Raw genomic sequence first — 21,147 nt, forward strand, 5'->3', positions numbered from 1 at the left:
TAGCAGACACCCTTTCTTGCAAAATCGTACAGAAGAAAATTGTCTTGTTTCCAAGGCTTTGTCTCAGGCTGAATTTGTGAGCAGGGACTGTTTCTCACAGACCCTTTTTCAGAAATGGAGGGCAAGAAGGGAACTCAGAAATAGAGTGAGTAGGGGTGGGGCTGGGGAAGGTACGCGGGTTGGTGATAGGAGAATGCAGGTAGGAGTGATGGGGATTGGTCAGTGAGTGGGAGGAGCAGATAGGTGGGAGAAAAGATGGACAGGTTGTGTCAGGTCAAGGCGGTGGGCATGAGAGGGAGGGTTGGTCACAGGAAGTGGCCGGGTGGGGAAATTTTGAAACTGGTAAAAGCCACATTTAATCCATTGGGCTTTAGGCTCCCGAGGCAGAATATGAGGTGCTGCTCCTCCAGTTTCTGGGTGGCATCATTGTGACGCCGGAGGAGGCCCAAAATGGACATGTCGGCTGGGAGGGGAAGTTGAAATGGTTCACAACCGGAAGGTGTTGTCGTTTGCCGCAAACAGAGTGCAGGTGCTCTACAAAGCAGACTTTGAGCCTCTGCTTGGTCTCACCAATGTAGAGGAGGCCACATCAGAAGCAGCGGAGGCAATACACCTCATTGACAGATGTGAAGATGGACCTCTGTCTAATGTGGAAGGTTTGGTGCTTTTAATGAAACGGAGTGGGGAGGTGTAGCACTTCCTGTGATTGCAGGGAAAGGTGCTGGGGGTGGTGGGGCTAGTGGGGAGTGTGGAGTGGATGAGCAAGTTGCGGAGAGAGTGGTTCCTACAGAAGGCAGATAGGGGTGGGAAGGAAAATATATCTTGGGTTGTGGACTCGGATTGTAGGTGGCGGAAGCGGCAGAGAATGATATGTTGGGTATGGAGATTAGTGGGGTGGTATGTGAGGACAAGGGGGAATTAAAGACTGAATCCCCCTTGTCATCACATATCACCCCACTAACCTCCACATCCAACATATCATTCTCTGCCACTTCCACCACTTATAATCCAACCCCACAACCGATGTGGCCTCCTCTACATCGGTGAGACCAAGTCAAAGCTCAGAGACCACTTTGTAGAGCAGCCACACTCTGTTCGCAACAAATGACAACACTTTTTGGTTGTGAACCATTTCAACTCCCCATCCCACTCACTGAGAGCTATGTCCATAATGGGCCTCCTCCAGTGTCACAATGATGCCACCCTCAAACTGGAGGAGCAGCACCTCACATTCTGCCTCGGAAGCCTCCAGCCCAATGGCCTAAATGTGGAGTTTACCAGTTTCAAAATGTCCCCACCCCGGCCTCATCCCATGACCAATGCTGCATCTCATCCCCACCTCCTTGACCTGACACAACCTGTCCATCATCTCTCCCACCTATCCACCAACTTCCACCTCACTGACCAATCCCCACCACTCCCCGCCTGCACTCACCTATCATCAGTCCACCTACCTTCTCCAGCCCCACTCCTCTCTATTTCTGAGCTCCCTGTCCACTCCACATTTGACAGGTCCCGACCAAAACTGTCAATTTTCCTGCTCCTCTGCTGCTGCCTGGCCTGCTGTGTTCCTCCAGCTCAACACTGTGCTACCACATTGAGTTTGAATGTGAATTTCATTGATCTAACTTAAGATAATTCCTGCTCATTTAGTACCATCCCACCAAATCTAGATTTGTTACATCCTTAATTTGCATTACAGAGGATATAAATCCATGTCCTCAGTAAGCTAGTTAAATTAGTTTGTTCATGATCAGCAAAGTATTTGTGTTCAATGAAGTCTTTACAAGCAAAAATAAATCAAGATTTATTTATTCAATTTATCATCATGTCTTGCCAAAGAATATTTCTTGAAATAAATGAGCTTAGCTTTCAGAATATTAATTCTTTAGATTTTCTGTATAATTCCAAATTCCCACACAGCCCCTGAAAGAAACATTTGAAAAGCGAGCACAATATTTGTGTTTTAAAGACGTACATCACTGCATTAATGAGAATTTTCTCACCTTCTCATGAGCTGCCAAATAAGTGCCAATGTAAGTGTTCGATTGCCATCACTCAGGTCTTGCCCACCAATACCCACAAGGGAGAAGGCAGCTTTGTTTTTACCCAGTTCAACGACATAGTTGCAGTTTTCAAGCTAAAGACAGCAAGAACACACATTAGATTCGGTTGTGATTTAAGCTTATGCGAAATCAGTCTCCAATGCAACAGTTAGAAATGGGACAGAATGATTTTACTGGGCTTTCAGCAAAAACAAAACACTGGGGGGGGGAGAACTAACTCAATACACACTTTTGAAAAAAAAATTCCGAAACTTAAAGTAAAGTTTGAAGGAAACATTTCTGAAGTTATTTCCTGAGCTACCATCTATGAATCTTAAGATGTTGCTGTTGAAACTTTGGTCTATGAAAACGGAGGACGTCAAGAGCATGAATTCCAATACATGTTTGGAGTTGAATTTAATGCTGACATAGTGGTGTGACAGCAGAGCGGAAACCGGAGGGGCAACTAAACAATGGCCATTTCTCGGAGCCACAGTATGATTCTGTACAGGTTTGGGAAAATCTGTACTGGCCACACAAACCCATCCCATTAAGCTTGAAAATACCACCCCAAGAGCTGCTGGCCAACTGGAGGGCTGGAAGCTCTTCAGTCCCAAGCTGCACAACCAGAAGCAAATTGTGATGCTAACTTCTTGCTGTAATAGGTGAACACTATCTTCACATTATTATGACTAGAATAACTCTTAAGGTTTTGGAGTAGATCTGTAGCTCGGGTCGTGGATGTTGAGGTTGGTTGTCTCGCCAAGCTGGTTTGTTGTTCCACAGATGTTTCGTTACCGTGCTTGGTTAGATCCTCAGTGCAGCCTCTGATGAAGTGTCGGTGTGTTTTCCCACCTGGTTTTTAAACTCTGGGGTCCGTTGCGATGGATTGCCTCACTTACGGGTTTCCTCCGTAGTGAAATGTATATGGGGTCGAGTTCAATGTGTTTATTAATAGCCTGCTTTGTGGAGTGCCATGCTTCCAGGAATTCTCATGTTTGTCCCTGCCTAACCTGTCCCAGGATCTTGGTGTTGATCCAGTCGAAGTTGTGGTTCTCCTTGTCCATGTGGATTGAGATGAGTGAGTATTGGTCGTGTCTTTTTATAGCTAGATGGGTGCTCATGTACTCGTTGTGAGTTTCCTTCCTGTTTGTCCGATGTAGCGTTTCTCACAGTCTCTGCAGGGGATCTTGTAGATGACATTGGTCCTGTCCATGGCAGGGAGTGGGTCTTTAGTTCAGGTGAGCAGTTGTCGTAGGGTTGATGTGGGCTTGTGTGCCACTCTGATGCCCAGCAGTCATAGGAGTCTTGTGGTGAGTTCTGATGTGTTCCTGATGTAGGTTAGTGTGATGAATATGTCAGGGTGTGTAGAATCTTTCTGATGCTGTGCCTGTAGGCATCTCCTGACCCAGTTCTTTGGATATCCATTATCCATGAACATTTGGAAGAGGTATTCCTCCTCCTCTTGGCAAAGTTCCATGTTGCTGCAGTGTGTTGTTGCCCTTTTAAATAGTGTTCGTACGTAGCTCGTTTGTGTGTGCTGGGATGGTTACCATTGAAGTTCAATACCTGTTCTGTGTGTGTGGCTTTTCAGTGTACTTTCGTTTGCAGTTCCCCGTTTGTCTTGTGCTCTACCATGACATCCAGGAATGGGAGTTGTTTGTTCTTCTCCTTCTCTCTGGTGAATTGTATTCTGGTGAGGGTGTTGTTTATGAATTTGTGTCTCTTCTAATTTGGACCATTTAATGACGACAAAGGTGTTGTCTACATAGCGTATCCATAGTTTTGGGTTGGATTTGCGGAAGGGTAGTTCTTTCCAGTCTTTACATCACTGCTTCTGCTATGAGTCCAGAGATAGGCGATCCCATGGGTGTCCCGTTGATTTGCTCGTATGTTTGGCCGTTGAAGGTGAGGTGGATGGTGAGGCATAGGTCCAGTAGTTTAAGCACGTTGTCCTTGGAGATAGTTTCCCTGGGGTCGTGTTCTTGTTCAAGTAGTGTTGTCATTGTTTCCCTTGCTAGTGGTATGTCTGTTGATGTGAATAAGACGTTTAAAAACCAGGCGGCAAAAAATCCCGACGCTTCATCAGAGGCTGCACTAAGGACGTTGCCAAGCATGGTCTGTGGAAGAGCCAACCAGCCTCAATGACCAGAATAACTCTGATCTGAAAACGTTTTCTAATAATCAGATCGAGAAGCTTTCAAAACGCTCATTTGCAAAGATGTGTAGAATTAAGCCACATATTTGAGAAAGATTGGTGGTTGTCACACCAATTCAGGATGGACTAGCTCATTTTCTTAAGGAAGCAGTGGAAAGTCCTGTGATTTTTCTGAGAAGTAATCAGCCCAAGAAAGAGCAGACAAAGGATTTTTTGGGGCAAGACACTGGCGTGCTTCCCAGCCTGGGCATTGTCTCAACCATTCTCAAATAGCACGTCACATCTACAGAATGCAAAGTATGCACAGGGGACGCAACTCACAAATGGACCACATCATCACCAATCTCTCCAGGTCACCAGGTATCAGGAAGCCACCACGTTCCCTTGAACCTCACACAACTCCTATAAACCCATTTCCATTCATTCCCCTCCTCACACAGAGACCCATCATTTTCAATTTCACCTAGAACAGTCTTCTGTTGTTTGAGACCAGCATTACTGATGTGCAAGATAATAAAATGTGAGGCTGGATGAACACAGCAGGCCAAGCAGCATCTCAGGAGCACAAAAGCTGACGTTTCGGGCCTAGACCCTTCATCAAAGAGGGGGATGGGGAGAGGGAACTGGAATAAATAGGGAGAGAAGGGGAGGCGGACCGAAGATGGAGAGTAAAGAAGATAGGTGGAGAGAGTATAGGTGGGGAGTTAGGGAGGGGATAGGTCAGTCCAGGGAAGATGGACAGGTCAAGGAGGTGGGATGAGGTTAGTAGGTAGATGGGGGTGCAGCTTGGGGTGGGAGGAAGGGATGGGTGAGAGGAAGAACCGGTTAGGGAGGCAGAGACAGGTTGGACTGGTTTTGGGATGCAGTGGGTGGTGGTGGTGGGGGGGGGGGGGAGAGAGCTGGGCTGGTTGTGTGGTGCAGTGGGGGGAGGGGACGAACTGGGCTGGTTTAGGGATGCAGTTGGGGAAGGGGAGATTTTGAAACTGGTGAAATCCACATTGATACCATTAGGCTGCAGGGTTCCCAGGCGGAATATGAGTTGCTGTTCCTGCAACCTCGGGTTGATGTGCACCCTGCTCCTCTATGCTTCCCTGCGGAGGCCAGAGCGGTGGTCACTTGCCATTGATCCCACCCTCACACAGCATACCCTGCCCTCCAATGTCATTTTGCACAGTGGGCACAGCCCCCATTCTGCTTAACATCTTCCATCATTGTCCTTTCCCCACCTCTCCTCTGTTTCCTACCCCTAGCCTCTTCTCCACTGCCAGTTTTGGCAGTGATCCTGTAGGTGCCTGTCAGATCCCCCCAGACCCTCTTAAATATCAATGGATACTGGAATCCTAGGACTGTAACTCCCCCCACAGCTCTGTCTGACTTTGATGAGCACCCCCTAGACATCACTGACCAGTTCTGAAGAAGGGTCCCGACCCAAAACATCGACTTTCCTATTCCTCTGATGTTTCCTCACCTGTTGCGTTCCTCCAGCTCTACACTCTGAACACTGAGGTATGTGAAAAGAAAAAAAATGGTTAAGACTAAAATTGGGCCCTTGAAGACAGAGACGGGTGATTTTATTATGGGGAACAAGGAAATGGCAGAAGAGTTGAATAGGTACTTTGGATCTGTCTTCACTAGGGAAGACACAAGCAATCTCCCAGATATTATAGTGGCTGAAGAACCTAGGGTAATTAATGAACTGAAGGGAATTTATATTAGGCAGGAAATGGTGTTGGATAGGTCTGAAGGCCGATAAGTCCCCAGGACCTGATGGTCTGCATCCCAGGGTCCTTAAGGTGGTGGCTCTACAAATCATGGATGCATTGGTAATTATTTTCCAATGTTCTATAGATTCAGGATCATTTCCTGCGGATTGGAGGGTGGCTAATGTTGTCCCACTTTTCAAGAAAGGAGGGAGAGAGAAAACAGGAAATTATAGTCTGGTTAGCCTGACGTCAGTGGTGGAAAAGATGCTGGAGTCAATTATAAAAGATGAAATTACGAATCATTTGGATAGCAGTAACAGGATAGGTCAGAAGGGGAAATTGTGCTTGACTAATCTTCTGGAGTTTTTTGAGGATGTAACTATGAAGATGGATTGGGGAGAGCCAGTGGATGTAGTATACCTGGACTTTCAGAAAGCCTTTGATAAAGTCCCACAGGAGATTAGTGAGCAAAATTAGGGCACATGGTACTGGGGGCAAAATACTGGCTTGGATTGAAAATTGGCTGGTTGACAGGAAGCAAAGAGTAGTGATAAACAGGTCCCTTTCGGAATGGCAGGCAGTGACCAGTGGCGTTCCACAAGGTTCGGTGCTGGGACCGCAGCTATTTACAATATACATTATTGATATAGATAAAGGCATTAAAAGTAATATTAGCAAATTTGCTGATGACACAAAGCTGGGTGGCATGTGAAATGTGAAGATGATGTTATGAGAATACAGGGTGACTTGGACAGGCTAGATGAGTGGACGGATGCATGGCAGATGCGGTTTAATGTGGATAAATGTGTGGTTATCCACTTTGGTGGCAAGAACAGGAGGGCAGATTACTATCTCAATGGAGTCAAGTTAGGTAAAGGGGAAGTCCAACGAGATCTGGGTGTTCTTGTACATCAGTCAATGAAAGCAAGCATGCAGGTACAGCAAGTAGTGAAGAAAGCTAATGGTATGCTGGCCTTCATCACAATAGGAATTGAGTATAGGAGCAAAGAGGTCCTTCTGCAGCTGTACAGGGCCCTTGTGAGACCGCACCTGGAGTATGGTGTGCAGTTTTGGTCTCCAAATTTGAGGAAGGACATTCTTGCTATTGAGGGAGTGCAGCGTAGGTTCACGAGGTCAATTCCCGGAATGGCAAGACGATCATACGTTGAAAGATTGGAGCAACTGGGCTTGTATACTCTTGAGTTTAGGAGGATGAGAGGGGATCTGATTGAGACGTATAAGATTAATAAGAGATTGGACAATCTGGCGGCAGGAAGTATGTTTCCGTTGATGGGGGAGTCCAGAACCAGAGGACAGTTTAAAAATAAGAGATAGGCCATTTAGAACAGAGTTGACGAGAAACTTCTTCACCCAGAGAGTGGTGGATATATGGCATATAGAACATTACAGCACAGTACAGGCCCTTCGGCCCTCGATGTTGTGCCGACCTGTCATACCGATCTGAAGCCCATCTAACCTACACTATTCCATGTACGTCCATATGCTTGTCCAATGACGACTTAAATGTACCTAAAGTTGGCGAATCTACTACCGTTGCAGGCAAAGCGTTCCATTCCCTTACTACTCTGAGTAAAGAAACTGCGTCTGACATCTGTCCTATATCTTTCACCCCTCAATTTAAAGCTATGCCCCCTCGTGCTCGCCGTCACCATCCTAGGAAAAAGGCTCTCCCTATCCACCCTATCTAACCCTCTGATTATTTTATATGTTTCAATTAAATCACCTCTCAACCTTCTTCTCTGTCATGAAAACAGCCTCAAGTCCCTCAGCCTTTCCTCGTAAGACCTTCCCTCCATACCAGGCAACATCCTAGTAAATCTCCTCTGCACCCTTTCCAAAGCTTCCACATCCTTCTTATAATGCAGTGACCAGAACTGTACACAACACTCCAAGTGCGGCCGCACCAGAGTTTCGTACAGCTGCAGCATAACCTCTTGGTTCCAGAACTCGATCCCTGCTAAGAATCTTACCATTAGCCCTGTACTTTGCCTTCCGGTTACTCCTACCAAAGTGCATCACCTCACACTTTTCTGCATTAAACTCCATTTGCCACCTCTCAGCCCAGCTCTGCAGCTTATCTATGTCTCTCTGAAACCTACAGCATCCTTCGTCACTATCCGCAACTCCACCGACCTTCGTGTCGTCTGCAAATTTACTAACCCATCCTTCTACGCCCTCATCCAGGTCATTTATAAAAATGACAAACAGCAGTGGACCCAACACCAACCCTTGCGGTAGACCATGAGTAACTGGTCTCCAGGATGAACATTTCCCATCAACTACCACCCTCTGTCTTCTTACAGCAAGCCAATTTCTGATCCAAACTGCTATATCTCCCACACTGCCACTCCTCCGCATTTTGTACAATAGCCTATTGTGGGGAACCTTATTGAACGCCTTGCTGAAATCCATATACACCACATCAACCAGTTTACTGTCATCTACCTGTTTGGTCACCTTCTCAAAGAACTCTGGAGCTCTGCCCCAGAAGGTAGTGGAGGTCAAGTCTCTGGATAGTTTCAAGAAAGAGATAGATAGAGCTCTTAAAGATAGTGGAATCAAGGGTTACGGGGATAAGGCAGGAACAGGACACTGATTGTGGATGATCAGCCATGATCATAATGAATGGTGGTACTGGCTCGAAGGGCCGAATGGCCTACCCCTAAACCTATTGTCAATTGTCTGACCAGACTTTGACTGCTATGTCTGCAGCTCTCTGATGCTGTTGCTGACCCTACAGGACTGACCGCTGAATACTCCACTTATCAATGTAATCATCCCAAATGGATTACTGACCGTGGCCAAACCCCTGGACTATGTGCAGGCCGTGCCCCTGATGGAACCAGGTACCCCTGACAATGACTAATTTCCCCTCCACATCCAAAAACATTTGTTTAACCATTTGTTTTTGCTGGCCAGGAAGGCAGCATATATTGAGGGTATGAAACTGATGTCTGAATGTTCTGTTTATCATGATCAGTGGGTGGTACAGTGGCTCAGTGGTTAGCACTGCTGCTTCCATAGCACCAGAGACCCAGATTCCAGTCCAGTCTCAAGCAACTGTGCAAATTCCGGTTTTCTCCATGTGCTCCGGTTTCCTTTCACAATCCACAAAATATGCAAGTTAGGCAGATTGGCCAAGCTAAATTGCCCATAGTACCCAGGGATATGCAGGCCAGGTGAATTAGGGTTACAGGGATAGGATAGGAGGGTTGATTTAGGTGGGATGCTCTTCTGTGGTTTGGTTTGGACTTGATAGGCCAAACGGCCTGCTTTCACACTGTAGGGATTCTATGATTTGATGAAATCCCCCCATGAAGCCCCAATGACAAGCAGCTTGACAGCCTTTAGCTCTGGCTGAAGTGCTAATGCATTAGTAGGCACAGCACAGTGTGGCAAGACAGGGATGCTGTGAGCATACAGGTAGGCACTAAGTGAGCAAGTGCTCAGACAGCATTTGAACACCCAGAGAGGCAGACTGGTCCATTCCATGAACTGGGAGCTTGTCCTTTCATGCAAGTGCCCATGCTACAGCTTTTTGCTCCTAACTACCGGTGTGCCCTGAGATGCAGGTCTGTAATTCCAAAGCAGACCACAAGCGAATAGGAGAGGCCTGCTAATGACAGAGGGATTGGCACATTCCGGACGGCAGTGTCCATGGACGAGGGGTACATGTGGATAGTACCTGTGGGTTGTGCCACGAGATACCATTTGGTCAACACAAATTAGAGGTCAGAATAAGTGGCAAGCTGACTCCGACAGGTAGCTGCTCTAGTTTCCATGTTGTGGTTTCTCGATGCCTAGCCTGTTTAGCAAGTTTAGATAAAGTGTAAAGTCAAATATTAATGAAGTGAGATTCAGGGTTAATAAGACATTTAAGCATGCAATAGTCTCACTGTCTAGCAAGAAACTTACCTCATCACTTGTGTAAAAGATAAAATAAAATGCTTCTGATGTCAAGGCCTCACCAGATTTATCATCTAACTCTACCTCAAAACATAATATAGCTCAAATCACTCAGACTGTCAAGATCCCATCTTGATTTTTTTTTAAAAAGTCAGACGATTAAAATTCTGAAGAACGAATACCCACCAATATTCTCAAAGCCTGAACCTTTATGAATGAAGTGGGCAGGGGAAGAGGTGTGGCCAGAGCATATTCACATCCTAACAACAGTAAAATTGCAAGCATTTTGTCAGCTGAAAGATTTTCAGTTGGATACTGAAGATTTGGATCTTTTATTAAGTTTCAGGGATGACATTTACCAAAACATTGATCTAGTGAATGCCTGCAAGACATGGTCAAACTGGAACAGATTTTTTAAAAAAGTCATTCTATAGAGGGATATATGATGGTCTTTAACACACTGTATAAAAGATTTCAAAAGTTCAGAATCTCAGTACAAAACAGGCCCTTTGGACCATTGAATGTGTACTGGCAAAAATCTGCTCTAGCACTTGGCCCATTACCTAGAATGTTATTAACGCTTCATGTGGTGGTCATCCAAGATCTTTACAAAGGATTATGCAGTTTTCTACCTCCCAGGCAGTGCATTTCAGATCCCCACCACTGAGTGAAATTTTATTTTTTCTCAAATCCCCTCTAAACCACCTGCCTTCCACCTTAAAGAGAAGCCCCTCGGAACTGCTTTGTTCATTGCTGACATTTAAAATTACTAGCTTCAGGTAAGTTGTCACACATGGGCAGGCTCCTTGCCTTTTGATTTTGGGTCTGCACCACAGACTCCTACTTTCCATGCCAGTCTTCATAAAAAGTGTATCAGAGCGCAGCTAGTTTCCCTATCATTTTGTAGGCAGAAATGGAAAATCTTTCCCTTTAGCCTACAGAGTTAAGCAAATACAATGGATTATTGAAAGCATTTTGCTATGGATACATTGGCTTTTGTAGAAGCAGGGGAATTGGGATTCTACTTGTCAAAATATTTCAGGGGAAATTCTATACAAGGGGTGCACTGAGAGTTACATAGATCAATGTTCCTTGTGGGATAATATTCACCAGCACTTTTTGTAGATTAAGGATCACCCCTGTTAGCATGAAACAAATGTTTATAAGAAAAGGAAATCTCCAGAATCAATTGCAGTCATGCAATTTTCGATCTGTTTCACAAAAAGTACCAATAGATTGAGGTCCTAGCAAAAGACAGTTTGATAAATATAACGCTTTGTAAATAATGTGGAAAATCATTCCTCTCTTCAAAACAAATTGTAGAAGTATTATTCTGAGTATTATTTCATTTTTTACTCGTAAAAGAAAAAGGCACTGTCTTTTCATAAATTAAGGTTAAGCATATACAAATTTGTATACACTTTGAATAATTAGTCATGTAGAGAAACTTAGTAACACTGATGGTACAGAGATAGTACGAACTGCCGATGCTGGACAATCTGAGATAACAAGGTGTAGAGCTGGATGAACACAGCAGGCCAAGCAACATCAGAGGAGCAGGAAGGCTGACATTTCGGGCCTAGACCGTTCTTTTTTCTGAAGAAGGGTCCTGACCCAAAACGTCAGCTTTCATGCTCCTCTGATGCTGCTTGGCCTGCTGTGTTCATCCAGCTCTACACCTTATTAGCACTGATGGTAGGCGTATTTTACATTTTTAATATCTCCTTTTGTGAAATAATTTGAAATAGAGTCGAGATTGACTTCTGGTCTATTCCTTCAATTAACTGCAAGAAATTTAACAACAGGCTCATCCTACACTATTAAAAGATAAAGAGAGACCAAATTGTCACATATCTAACATTCATGATTCAAATTTATGCTGAGTACGAAGACAATGCATCCTGAAAAATAGCACTACTAATCTTCTCAGGTTGATTTTAAAAGAAAGAGATGATTAAATCAACATACTTTCTTCATGTTAGCCCCAAGCTGTGGATAGGGAGGCCTGTTGACACGGTTCCAATCCACTGGTACAGTTACATTCTCGTATAATTGAAATATTACTAAGCCATCAATTAGGTCACTGGATTGAAGCAAAACAGCAGCAGGTAAGCATTTATGCACACAACTTATAGAAGCGTCAAAGAAGCATAATGATGCAGTGTACATAACCTGAATCTGTCTTTACTTTTCATGCATTGTCGCTGATTTCTCATGTAGGAATGTCACATCCCGTTTTATTTCTGATTTCTAACAACTTGCAATTTTGTCTCCCTTTTTAATCAAAAAAAAAATCTGGTCTGGTGAAGCTGGCAAAACCTCTCAAAGTTTCTCGATCTGGTGGAGACTGATAAAGCTACAGTTTCATTGCTCATCCCCAATGGTTCAGACAAGTGGGTGGTAGATCTTTCCTTTCAGCTGTCACTGGAGTTTCCATTATTACATTTCGTAAGTTTCTGCCCCAACCATTAGTAAGTGATGCATTGTACCAGGCGTTAGAATTCAGCAACGTACACGTGATTCTGTGCACAGTAAATGCATAATGTTTAGGATTTAGGAAAACCAAGGGGAAGGAAAACAAAGCAAAAACTCCAACCTTGCTCAAGAACAATGTTGACTCTTCCTCTATGACCCAACACCCCATCATGGACAGGCAATGGCCTAGCGGCATTATTACGAGATATTTAATCCAGAGACCCAGGTAATGATCTGGAGACCTGGATTCGAATCTGGCCATGACAGCCGGTGGAGTTTTAATTTTAAAAAAATGGAAATAAGAGTCCAGTGTTGGCCATGAATCCATTGTCAATTGCTGGAAAAACTCACATCTGGTTCACTAATGTACATCCAGGAAGGAAACTGCCATTTTTACCTGGTCTGGCCTACATGTGACTCCAGCCCCAAAGCAATGTGACTGACTCTTAAAATGCCCTCTGGACAATTAAGGGCAGGCAATGAACGCTGGCCCAGCCAGTGACGATCACATCCCACCCAGTCACTGCACTTGCCTGCATTTTAATTTTTTATCTCGATGACTCAGACAGTTGTAGGAAGCAAACAAATGCCTAATGAATACATTCGAAAGTGGGACCTTCTGATGAAATTCCTGGTGCAATAGGATTGAGTGGAATACCACTGGACTCAGTTTTCAGGCATGGACTGACTGGACACTTCTATTTAAAGAGGCACTCCGCTCAAACTTATGGGAGTTGTTGAACTTTTGGTGGGTTTCTGACAAACCTTGGAGATTAGCTATTGTCTGCTTTAGTTCTCACAGTTCACAGTTCATCATTAACATCCATAGAATACAATGCATTGCACAATGGGTGGAAGATGAATTCTGCAAGATTACTACCACCATAATAGAGACCAGAAAAGGTTATTGCCCTCCCACCTATGAACCATATTTTGTTTAATTAGTGCATTATGCAGTATAAGCAGTTTTAAAGAATCATACTGGAGTGGAACTGTTATACCAGTTTCTCTCTCCATCGATGCTGTCAGACCTGCTGAGTTTTTCCAGCATTCTTTGTGTTTGTTTCAGATTGCCAGCATCTGCAGTAGTTTGCCTTTTTGGCACACTTGTATACTGTGTATTCCAAAATTCTATTTGCATTGTCAAGTTGTGTAGACATTAGACTGGTATGAGATTCATTTCTAAACCCCTTTCAAAGCTTTCCTTTTAAATATTCTATGTCTGTTTATAATCATTTGCTTTTCCATTCAATGTGGAACTGTGTAAATCAGCAAGGGAACATAGGGCGATGGGGAGAAGTCAGGAAAGCAGAGTTCAGAGTTATTAGACCAGCCATGGTCTCATTGAAATGGTGAAGCAGAATCGATGGGCTGAATGGTCTACATCTGCTCCTACATCTTATAGTTTCAACTATCAGAATTAATTTAACTTGTTTCAAAGTTGCAAGACTAATGCAAATCAGTCTGCAGATCATTAACTACATTCTTCGTTACCTCCCACACATTACAGAAAACATTTGATTCAATTCTACACAAGTGCCCTTTTGAAAATAACTTACTGCAAACTTGTGAAATAAATTGGAAGATGTAGGATAAAATGAAATAAAGAATTGCAAACGCTGGAGATCTGAAACAAAAACAAAGCGATGGGGAAAGTGAGCGGGTCTCGCAGCGTCTGGAGGGAGAAAAGTAGAGTTAGAGCTTTGACTCCAATGATCCTTTGTTAGAATAGTTTCTCCAGCACCATTTCTGTATGATGGAAACTTCACCGTATTTCTTTATAGAAGAATATATTTAAGGAGTAGCAAAAAGAAAGAGTGAAAGTTAATTTAGATAAATGAATGGATTCTTACATGGCTGATCTAGTTGACTGAACTGTTATATTACACAAAAGGAGTCAAGAAACACCAGGCATGCCTGTTGCATTTATGGACACCATTAAAAGTATGAAAACACGGAGTGACTTTGGGTTGGACAGTGACTAAGTTCATAAGAAGTACACAATAACCACAGAGAAAGTAAATACAATTTTATGAAATATTGCTAATCAAAATTTGAGGAAGGTAGTGATTATGGTCACTGGACTAGATTCCCAAAGCTCAAGCTATGGTTTAGCACTGCTACCTCACAGCACCAAGGACCCCGGTTTGATTCCAGCCTGGGACAACTGTGGAGTTTGAATGTTCTCCTCGCTTCCGTGTGGACTTCCTCCAGGTGCTCTGGTTTCCTCCCACAGTCCAATTTTGTGCAGGATAGGTGGATTAACCATGGGAAAGGCATGATTATGGGGATAGGGTGCTCTGTGGGATTCTCTTCAGAGGATTGGTGCAGACTTGATGGGCTGAATAGTCTTTTTCCACATAGCGGGTATTCTTTGATTTTATAGGACTAGATCATGGATTTAAATCCCACCATGGCAGATGATGAAATATGAATTCAATAAAAATTTGTAATAAAAAACTGGCCTAATGGTGATTATATAACCGCTGTAGTCAAGTTCCATTTGACTCACATTAGGAAAGGAAGTCTGCCATCCCTGCATAGTTTAGTCAATATGTAACTGGCCCCACAGCAACATAGTTGAGTCTTAATTGCCCAGAGGGCAATTAGGGATAAGTAGCAAAGTGATGGCCGAGCCAGTAATACAGACAACACACTGATGATGGGCAACAAATGCTGCCTAGCCAGCAATGCCCTCATCTCATGAACGAATAAAGAAAAAATAAAATCAGACAATAGTGAAGAATAAATTTTAAGTGTGTTGTACTTTGGCTATATCAGCTTGACATGTCCACAATTTGAATTTTGCATCCAACCTGCTCCCAGATCTGGTGAGGAATGTTGATGAGCATATAGTCATATCTCATGCAGTCACAATCATATGTCACAAATAACCCACAGTTTTCTCAGCTCCTTATGCAATGGGGTCAAGGTTTCCACAATTTCTCTTAAAACCAACTATGAAATCTTTTCGCATGTATCTGTCTCTCAATTATTTGCAAGACAGGCAGTTGGAGAAGGCAAGGGCTGCAACAGTTCACAGAGAGGGTGTTTACTGATGAACCTAATGGCCTTTTTTAAGCTTTCTCAGTATGGTCTACAAATGTGGACTTGCCTATTCGTTTTATAGATTAGAAGCAAAGGATGAAGCGTAACCTTGTGTTTAATACCACACACCTACACCCCCTGACTGATGCACCTTTGTAACCACTCTCTTAGCCAATTCATTTACTCTACTTTGGATCCATATTGCTTTTAGTTCTGTGCAAAATCATTCATACAGAATTGCTCAATTTGTGAAAGTTCAAAAAAAAACTTGTTAAGGGCTTCATTTTTTTTTATTTGGCTTATCCTTGACCAAATCAAGGAGGGTTGTCAGACAGAGAGGGGATCATTTGTCAAACAATGAGCCAGGACCAGATCTAGACAACAGTAAGTTTTTCAATACCTAAAACTGCCATAGCAGCAACAGTTTTAAAGATCTTTATGGAAGAAACATCAAACTGAAGATAAACATGTTTTACCTGTAAAGGTGATTGACAAAGGGACTCACCCCCTGTGAATTTATCCAGTTCCTGAAGGTTCTCTCTTCTCTGGATTCACCTAAAACAATAAAATACACATGGATTAATGGGGGAAAAAATACAACGGAATGACATGGTCGACAAAGTTAGAGACCCTCAAAAACTAGTGCAGAAGGCAAGGGATAAATGGAAGTACTTGATTTCCAATGTGATTTATTTCATCTTTTTGTCAATTTATGCAGTTGTTCTGTCCACGAGTCACATCCTACTGGCTGCTTTATCAAACAGTACAAATATAACAGAAGCAGAGGCAAAAGTCACAATGACATCAGGCTATTGTCCAACAGGTTTATTTGAAATCACAAGCTTTCAGAGCACAGCCCCTTCGTAACTTCTCTTGACAAAACGGGTTTGCTCCAAATGTTTGTGATTTTCAATAAACGTGTTGACCTATAACCTGGTGTTGTGTGTGACTTCTGACTTGGTGCACCCCAGTCCAATACATCATAAACGAAACATAACTCTTCTCTTGGTCCCATTATTTGCTTTCAAGATAAAGGCAAAATTAATGTCACTTTTACTTCTGTAATAAGTTCAAGCAAGGGCAGATATATGGTTCCATGTTAAAATCCAAATGCTCCTACAATATACCATGATGCTGTAAGCAGCTTCTTGCTACTTGGCCTATTATTGAAATGCATTGATCAGCATGGATTTATACGTTAGAATCAGAGTCTCACAATAGAGTTCATACAATACAAAGAGTCATTTGCTTGTACAGAATTTGTGTATTGTAAGTCATTCATCAGGACAACACCAATGTAAAGGGGACCAACATTTCATACCCTGCAAGAAACAATATGTATATAAAATATCTTTCCCTTTATGTTGGTATTTCTTGTGAATGTCCTAAAGAGTACAAGATGCAAAGGTTCAACAAAATGTGTATTTTTTTTTCATTAATATTCAAAATAAGCGATCTGGTGTTAAGCAATGCAAGACTGTCCTGAGGCTAATAAAGTTCTCACATATTTATTTCAATCTGGATTAGCTATCATAGGTGGTTTAACAATATGCTGTCTGTTAATTCTACAGCAAATGCACCTCTCATGTGTCAGAAATTAGCCATTACAACTGTGGAACCATCTCTCTTCATGCCTTAATTGTTGCTTTGTGCATTTCAACAATGACTTCACATCAAAAAGTACTTCGGATTACCTAATGTTATGAAAGGTTCTATTTCAAATGCAAGCCATAACTGATGGAGAGGTTGTATTGCTAGATGAGTAAAAACAATTCAGCTTGCAATTGTATAAGAAATCAGCAGGTCCTGCTGCAGAAGAAATCATTCCACTTGTGTTATAATAATGCTTTAAAGTTGCCATAGTCTTACTGGATCTTGGTGCTGCTCTTTTATTAGATGACTGATGACGACTGAAGAGGTGCAGGCTGTAGGGCCCCGGGTTCAAAACCCACCGTGGCAAGTGGTGGAATTTGAAAAATGCAAATATTTTGGAATTTTAAGTTGCTGTCATTATGAAACTAGCATTAATTGTCATAAAACCCATCTGGCTCACTAATGTCCTTTAGGAAGGGAAACTGCCACCCTTACCTGGTCTGGCCTACATGTGACTCCAGACCCACAGCAACGTGGCTGATTTTTAACTGCCGAGTCGAAGGGTAATCAAGGATGGACAACAAATTCATGCTAATGATGCTCACATCCAACACGAAAAAAGTTATTTTTGTTGGACTTTTCACTAACTTACCTTTCTTAATTCAATCCATCCTTCCCATTTCTTTTCAATCCCCAATGTGGCATTAATTGGCCTACTCTAACTGACAGTTTCCATCTTAGTCCTCATCTCTCACACAAATGTTGAAAGAGCTATATCATTGCTTATTTTATTCATTCGGATCCAGCTTACTCACTGTGACCACTTCAGCTTGGTTTCTCTCCACAACTGCTGGCAGACCAGCCACACTTTCAACAGAAAACTGCAAGTGCAACAGTTGAAATTTCCTACCTTATTGTAATGTCAACCCTTTAATGATGTCCTATTTTTAAAGTTATTTTTCAACTCTAAGTAATGCAACTTTTCTATTCCTCTGCTGTATCCACAAATTGTGCCTAGGTACTTGCACCTAAGACATCGCTGTAAGAAATCTGAAATTCTAAAAGCTTTTCACTACTACAGTGGAGCACACATGACAATAAAAAGATATTGTATTGTATTGTATTGTAAAATGGAAGATGCTTCTCCTGGACTTACAGCAGCAAATTAAGGATAGGTATCAGTTAGCTAATTTGGCTGGACAGGTGGTTTGATTTCTTATTGTCACATGTACTTAAGTTTATGAAAAGTTTTGTTTTGCATGCTGCGCTGGCAAAGCATACCATAGAAAGTGCATTAGGGTGATAGAACAGACTGAAGAATACAACATTACAGCTGCAGAGACAGTGCACAAATAGCAAAATCAACATTAAATTTAAAATTTGACAGGTCCATTCTGAAGTCTAATAACAGCGGGGAAGAAGCTGTTCTTTCATCTGTTGGTACATGTATTTAAGCTTTAGTATCTTCTGCCTTACAGGGAGGGGTTGGAAGGGATTATGACTTCTGTGATGTAGAGTGACACCAACCCTACATCAATGTGGGTTCAACTCCCACTCCAGCTGAGGTTATTATGAAGGAATCTCTCCTTCATTTGAAGCTAAACCATCGCTAGTCATGTCTCTCTGGTGACAGCAGCCCTATGATCTAGTAAAACAATGGCAACTTTTGCATCACTATATCTATGGGACAACTTTAAAGCATGAATATCATACATGTGCAAGGATATGTTCGGCAACAGATCTTAGACAAATTGCAATCCTACTAGTTTTGTTCTAAGTTCTGTTTCATGTTCAGTTTTTTTTTTATTACTTCCTCAAAACCTGAACTAGGTCTTTTAGGTCTTCCTGTTGGGCAGCTGTTACTCACGTACTCAATCCTGAATTCCAAGCGGATTTCTTTCCTGGTACTGGTTCCATAAAACAGCGAGAGCGCAATATTTTTCAATGAGGAACTCAAAAGGCTGAACTCTGCCTTTGGCTATGTATTCATTATACAACAATGCAGCTCACAAAACAACTTCATTTAAATGAAACAATATAGAATGCAAGATAACAAAGTGTGAAGCTGGATGAACACAGCAGGCCAAGCAGCATCTCAGGAGCACAAAAGCTGACGTTTTGGGCCTAGACCCTTCATCAGAGATGGGGATGGGGAGAGGGTTCTGGAATAAATAGGGAGAGAGGGGGAGGCGGACCGAAGATGGAGAGAAAAGAAGATAGGTGGAGAGGAGAGTATAGGTAGGGAGGGGAAGACGGACAGGTCAAGGAGGTGGGATGAGGTTAGTAGGTACGAAATGGATGAGAGGAAGAACATGTTAGGGAGGCGGGGACAAGCTGGGCTGGTTTTGGGATGCAATGGCAGAAGGGAGATTTTGAAGCTTGTGAAGTCCACATTGATACCATTGAGCTGCAGGGTTCCCAAGCAGAATATGAGTTGCTGTTCCTGCAACCTGTGGGTGGCATCACTGCAGGAGGCCCATGATGGACATGTCGTCGAAGGAATGGGAGGGGGAGTTAAAATGGTTCTCGACTGGGAGGTGCAGTTGTTTATTGCGAACCGAGCGGAGGTGTTCTGCAAAGCGGTCCCCAAGCCTCCGCTTGGTTTCCAAAATGTAGAGGAAGCCACACCAGGTACAGTGGATACAGTATACCACATTGGCAGATGTGCAGGTGAACATCTGCTTAATATGGAAAGTCATCTTTGGGCCTGGGATGGGGGTGAGGGAGGTGGTGTGGGGGCAAGTGTAGCATTTCCTGCGGTTGCATGGGAAGGTGCCAGGTGTGGTGGGGTTGGAGGGGAGTGTGGAGCATACAAGGGAATCACAGAGAGAGTGGTCTCTCTGGAAGGCAGACAAGGGTGGGGATGGAAAAATGTCTTGGGTGGTGGGTTTGGATTGTAGATGGCGGAACTGTCGGAGGATGATGCATTGTATCTGGAGGTTGGTGGGGTGGTATCTGAGAACGAGGGGGATCCTCTTAGGGCAGTTGTGGCAGGGGCGGGGTGTGAGGGATGTGTTGCGGGAGACGCGGTCAAGGACGTTCTTAACCACTGCCGGGGGGGGGGGGAGGAGTTGCGGTCCTTGAAGAACGTGGACATCTGGGATGTGTGGGAGTGAAATGCCTCATCCTGGGAGCAGATGCAGTGGAGGTGGAGGAATTGGGAATAAGGGATGGAATTTTTGCAGGAGGGTGGGTGGAAGAGAGGAGGTGTATTCCAGGTAGCTGTGGGAGTCGGTGGGCTTGAAATGGACATCAGTTTCTAGCTGGTTACCTGAGATAGAGACTGAGAGGTCCAGCAAGGTGAGGGATGTGTTGGAGATGGCCCAGGTGAATATAGAATGCACATCTGGTCATTAACAGAAATTGGTAGCAGACAAAGTAGTATCAAAATTTAGTCACGCACAGAATCGAATTAATGTCAATTCAATTCACTCCACGTAATATCAAGAAACAGTCAGAGACACTGAATGCTGCAAAGGCTACCGGCCCTGACAACATTGAAGACTGTGCTCCAGAACGTGTTGCTCCCTTGTCAAGCTCTTCCAGTACAGTTACCACACTGGCATCTACCCAACAATGTGGAAAATTGCCCAAGTATGTCCTGTACATAAAAAGCAGGGCAAATCCAACCCAGCCAATTACCGCTCCATCAGTCTCCACTCAAATCATCAGTAAAGTGATGGAAGTAACAGTGCCCTCAAACAGCATCTGCTCAGCAATGCTCAGTTTGGGTTCCGCCAGGGCCACTCAGCTCCTGACCTCATTACAGCCTCGGTTCAAACATGGACGAAAGAACTGAATTGCAAAGGTGAGGTGAGAGTGACAGCCCTCAACATCTAGGCTGCATTTGACAGAGTGTGGCGTCAAGGAGCCCTAGCAAAATGGAATCAATGGATATCAGGGGGCAAACTCTCCATTGGTTGGAATCATACCTGACACATAGGAAGATGGTCGTGGCTATCGGAGGTCAATCACCTCAGCTCCAGGACATCTCTGCAGGAGTTCCTCAGGATAGTGTCCTAGGCCCAACCATCTTCAGCTGCTTCATCAATGACCTTCCCTCCATCATAAGGTCAGAAGTGGGGAAGTTCGATGATTGCACAGTGTTCAACACCATTCGTGACTCCTCAGATGCTGAAGCAGTCCATGTTCACATGCAAGAAGATCTAGACAATATCCAGGCTTGGGCTGACAAGTG

General features: G+C 43.5%; 1 protein-coding gene across 5 annotated transcripts in view; it reads right to left on the reverse strand.

The window, feature by feature from the left end:
- LOC125457882 (plastin-1-like) overlaps positions 1-21,147 on the reverse strand; it is a 160,740-nt gene that overhangs the window by 14,023 nt on the left and 125,570 nt on the right. For all 5 annotated transcript variants that reach the window (XM_048542612.2, XM_048542616.2, XM_048542613.2 and 2 more), the window contains exons 11-13: positions 15,833-15,911; positions 11,802-11,916; positions 2,007-2,140 (exon numbers count right to left, since the gene is read on the reverse strand). In XM_048542612.2, coding sequence (XP_048398569.1) covers positions 2,007-2,140; positions 11,802-11,916; positions 15,833-15,911 — 328 coding nt within the window. The remainder of the gene's footprint in view (positions 1-2,006; positions 2,141-11,801; positions 11,917-15,832; positions 15,912-21,147) is intronic.

Source organism: Stegostoma tigrinum, chromosome 14 (genome assembly GCF_030684315.1).
Source record: "Stegostoma tigrinum isolate sSteTig4 chromosome 14, sSteTig4.hap1, whole genome shotgun sequence".
Taxonomy (NCBI): Eukaryota; Metazoa; Chordata; class Chondrichthyes; order Orectolobiformes; family Stegostomatidae; genus Stegostoma; species Stegostoma tigrinum.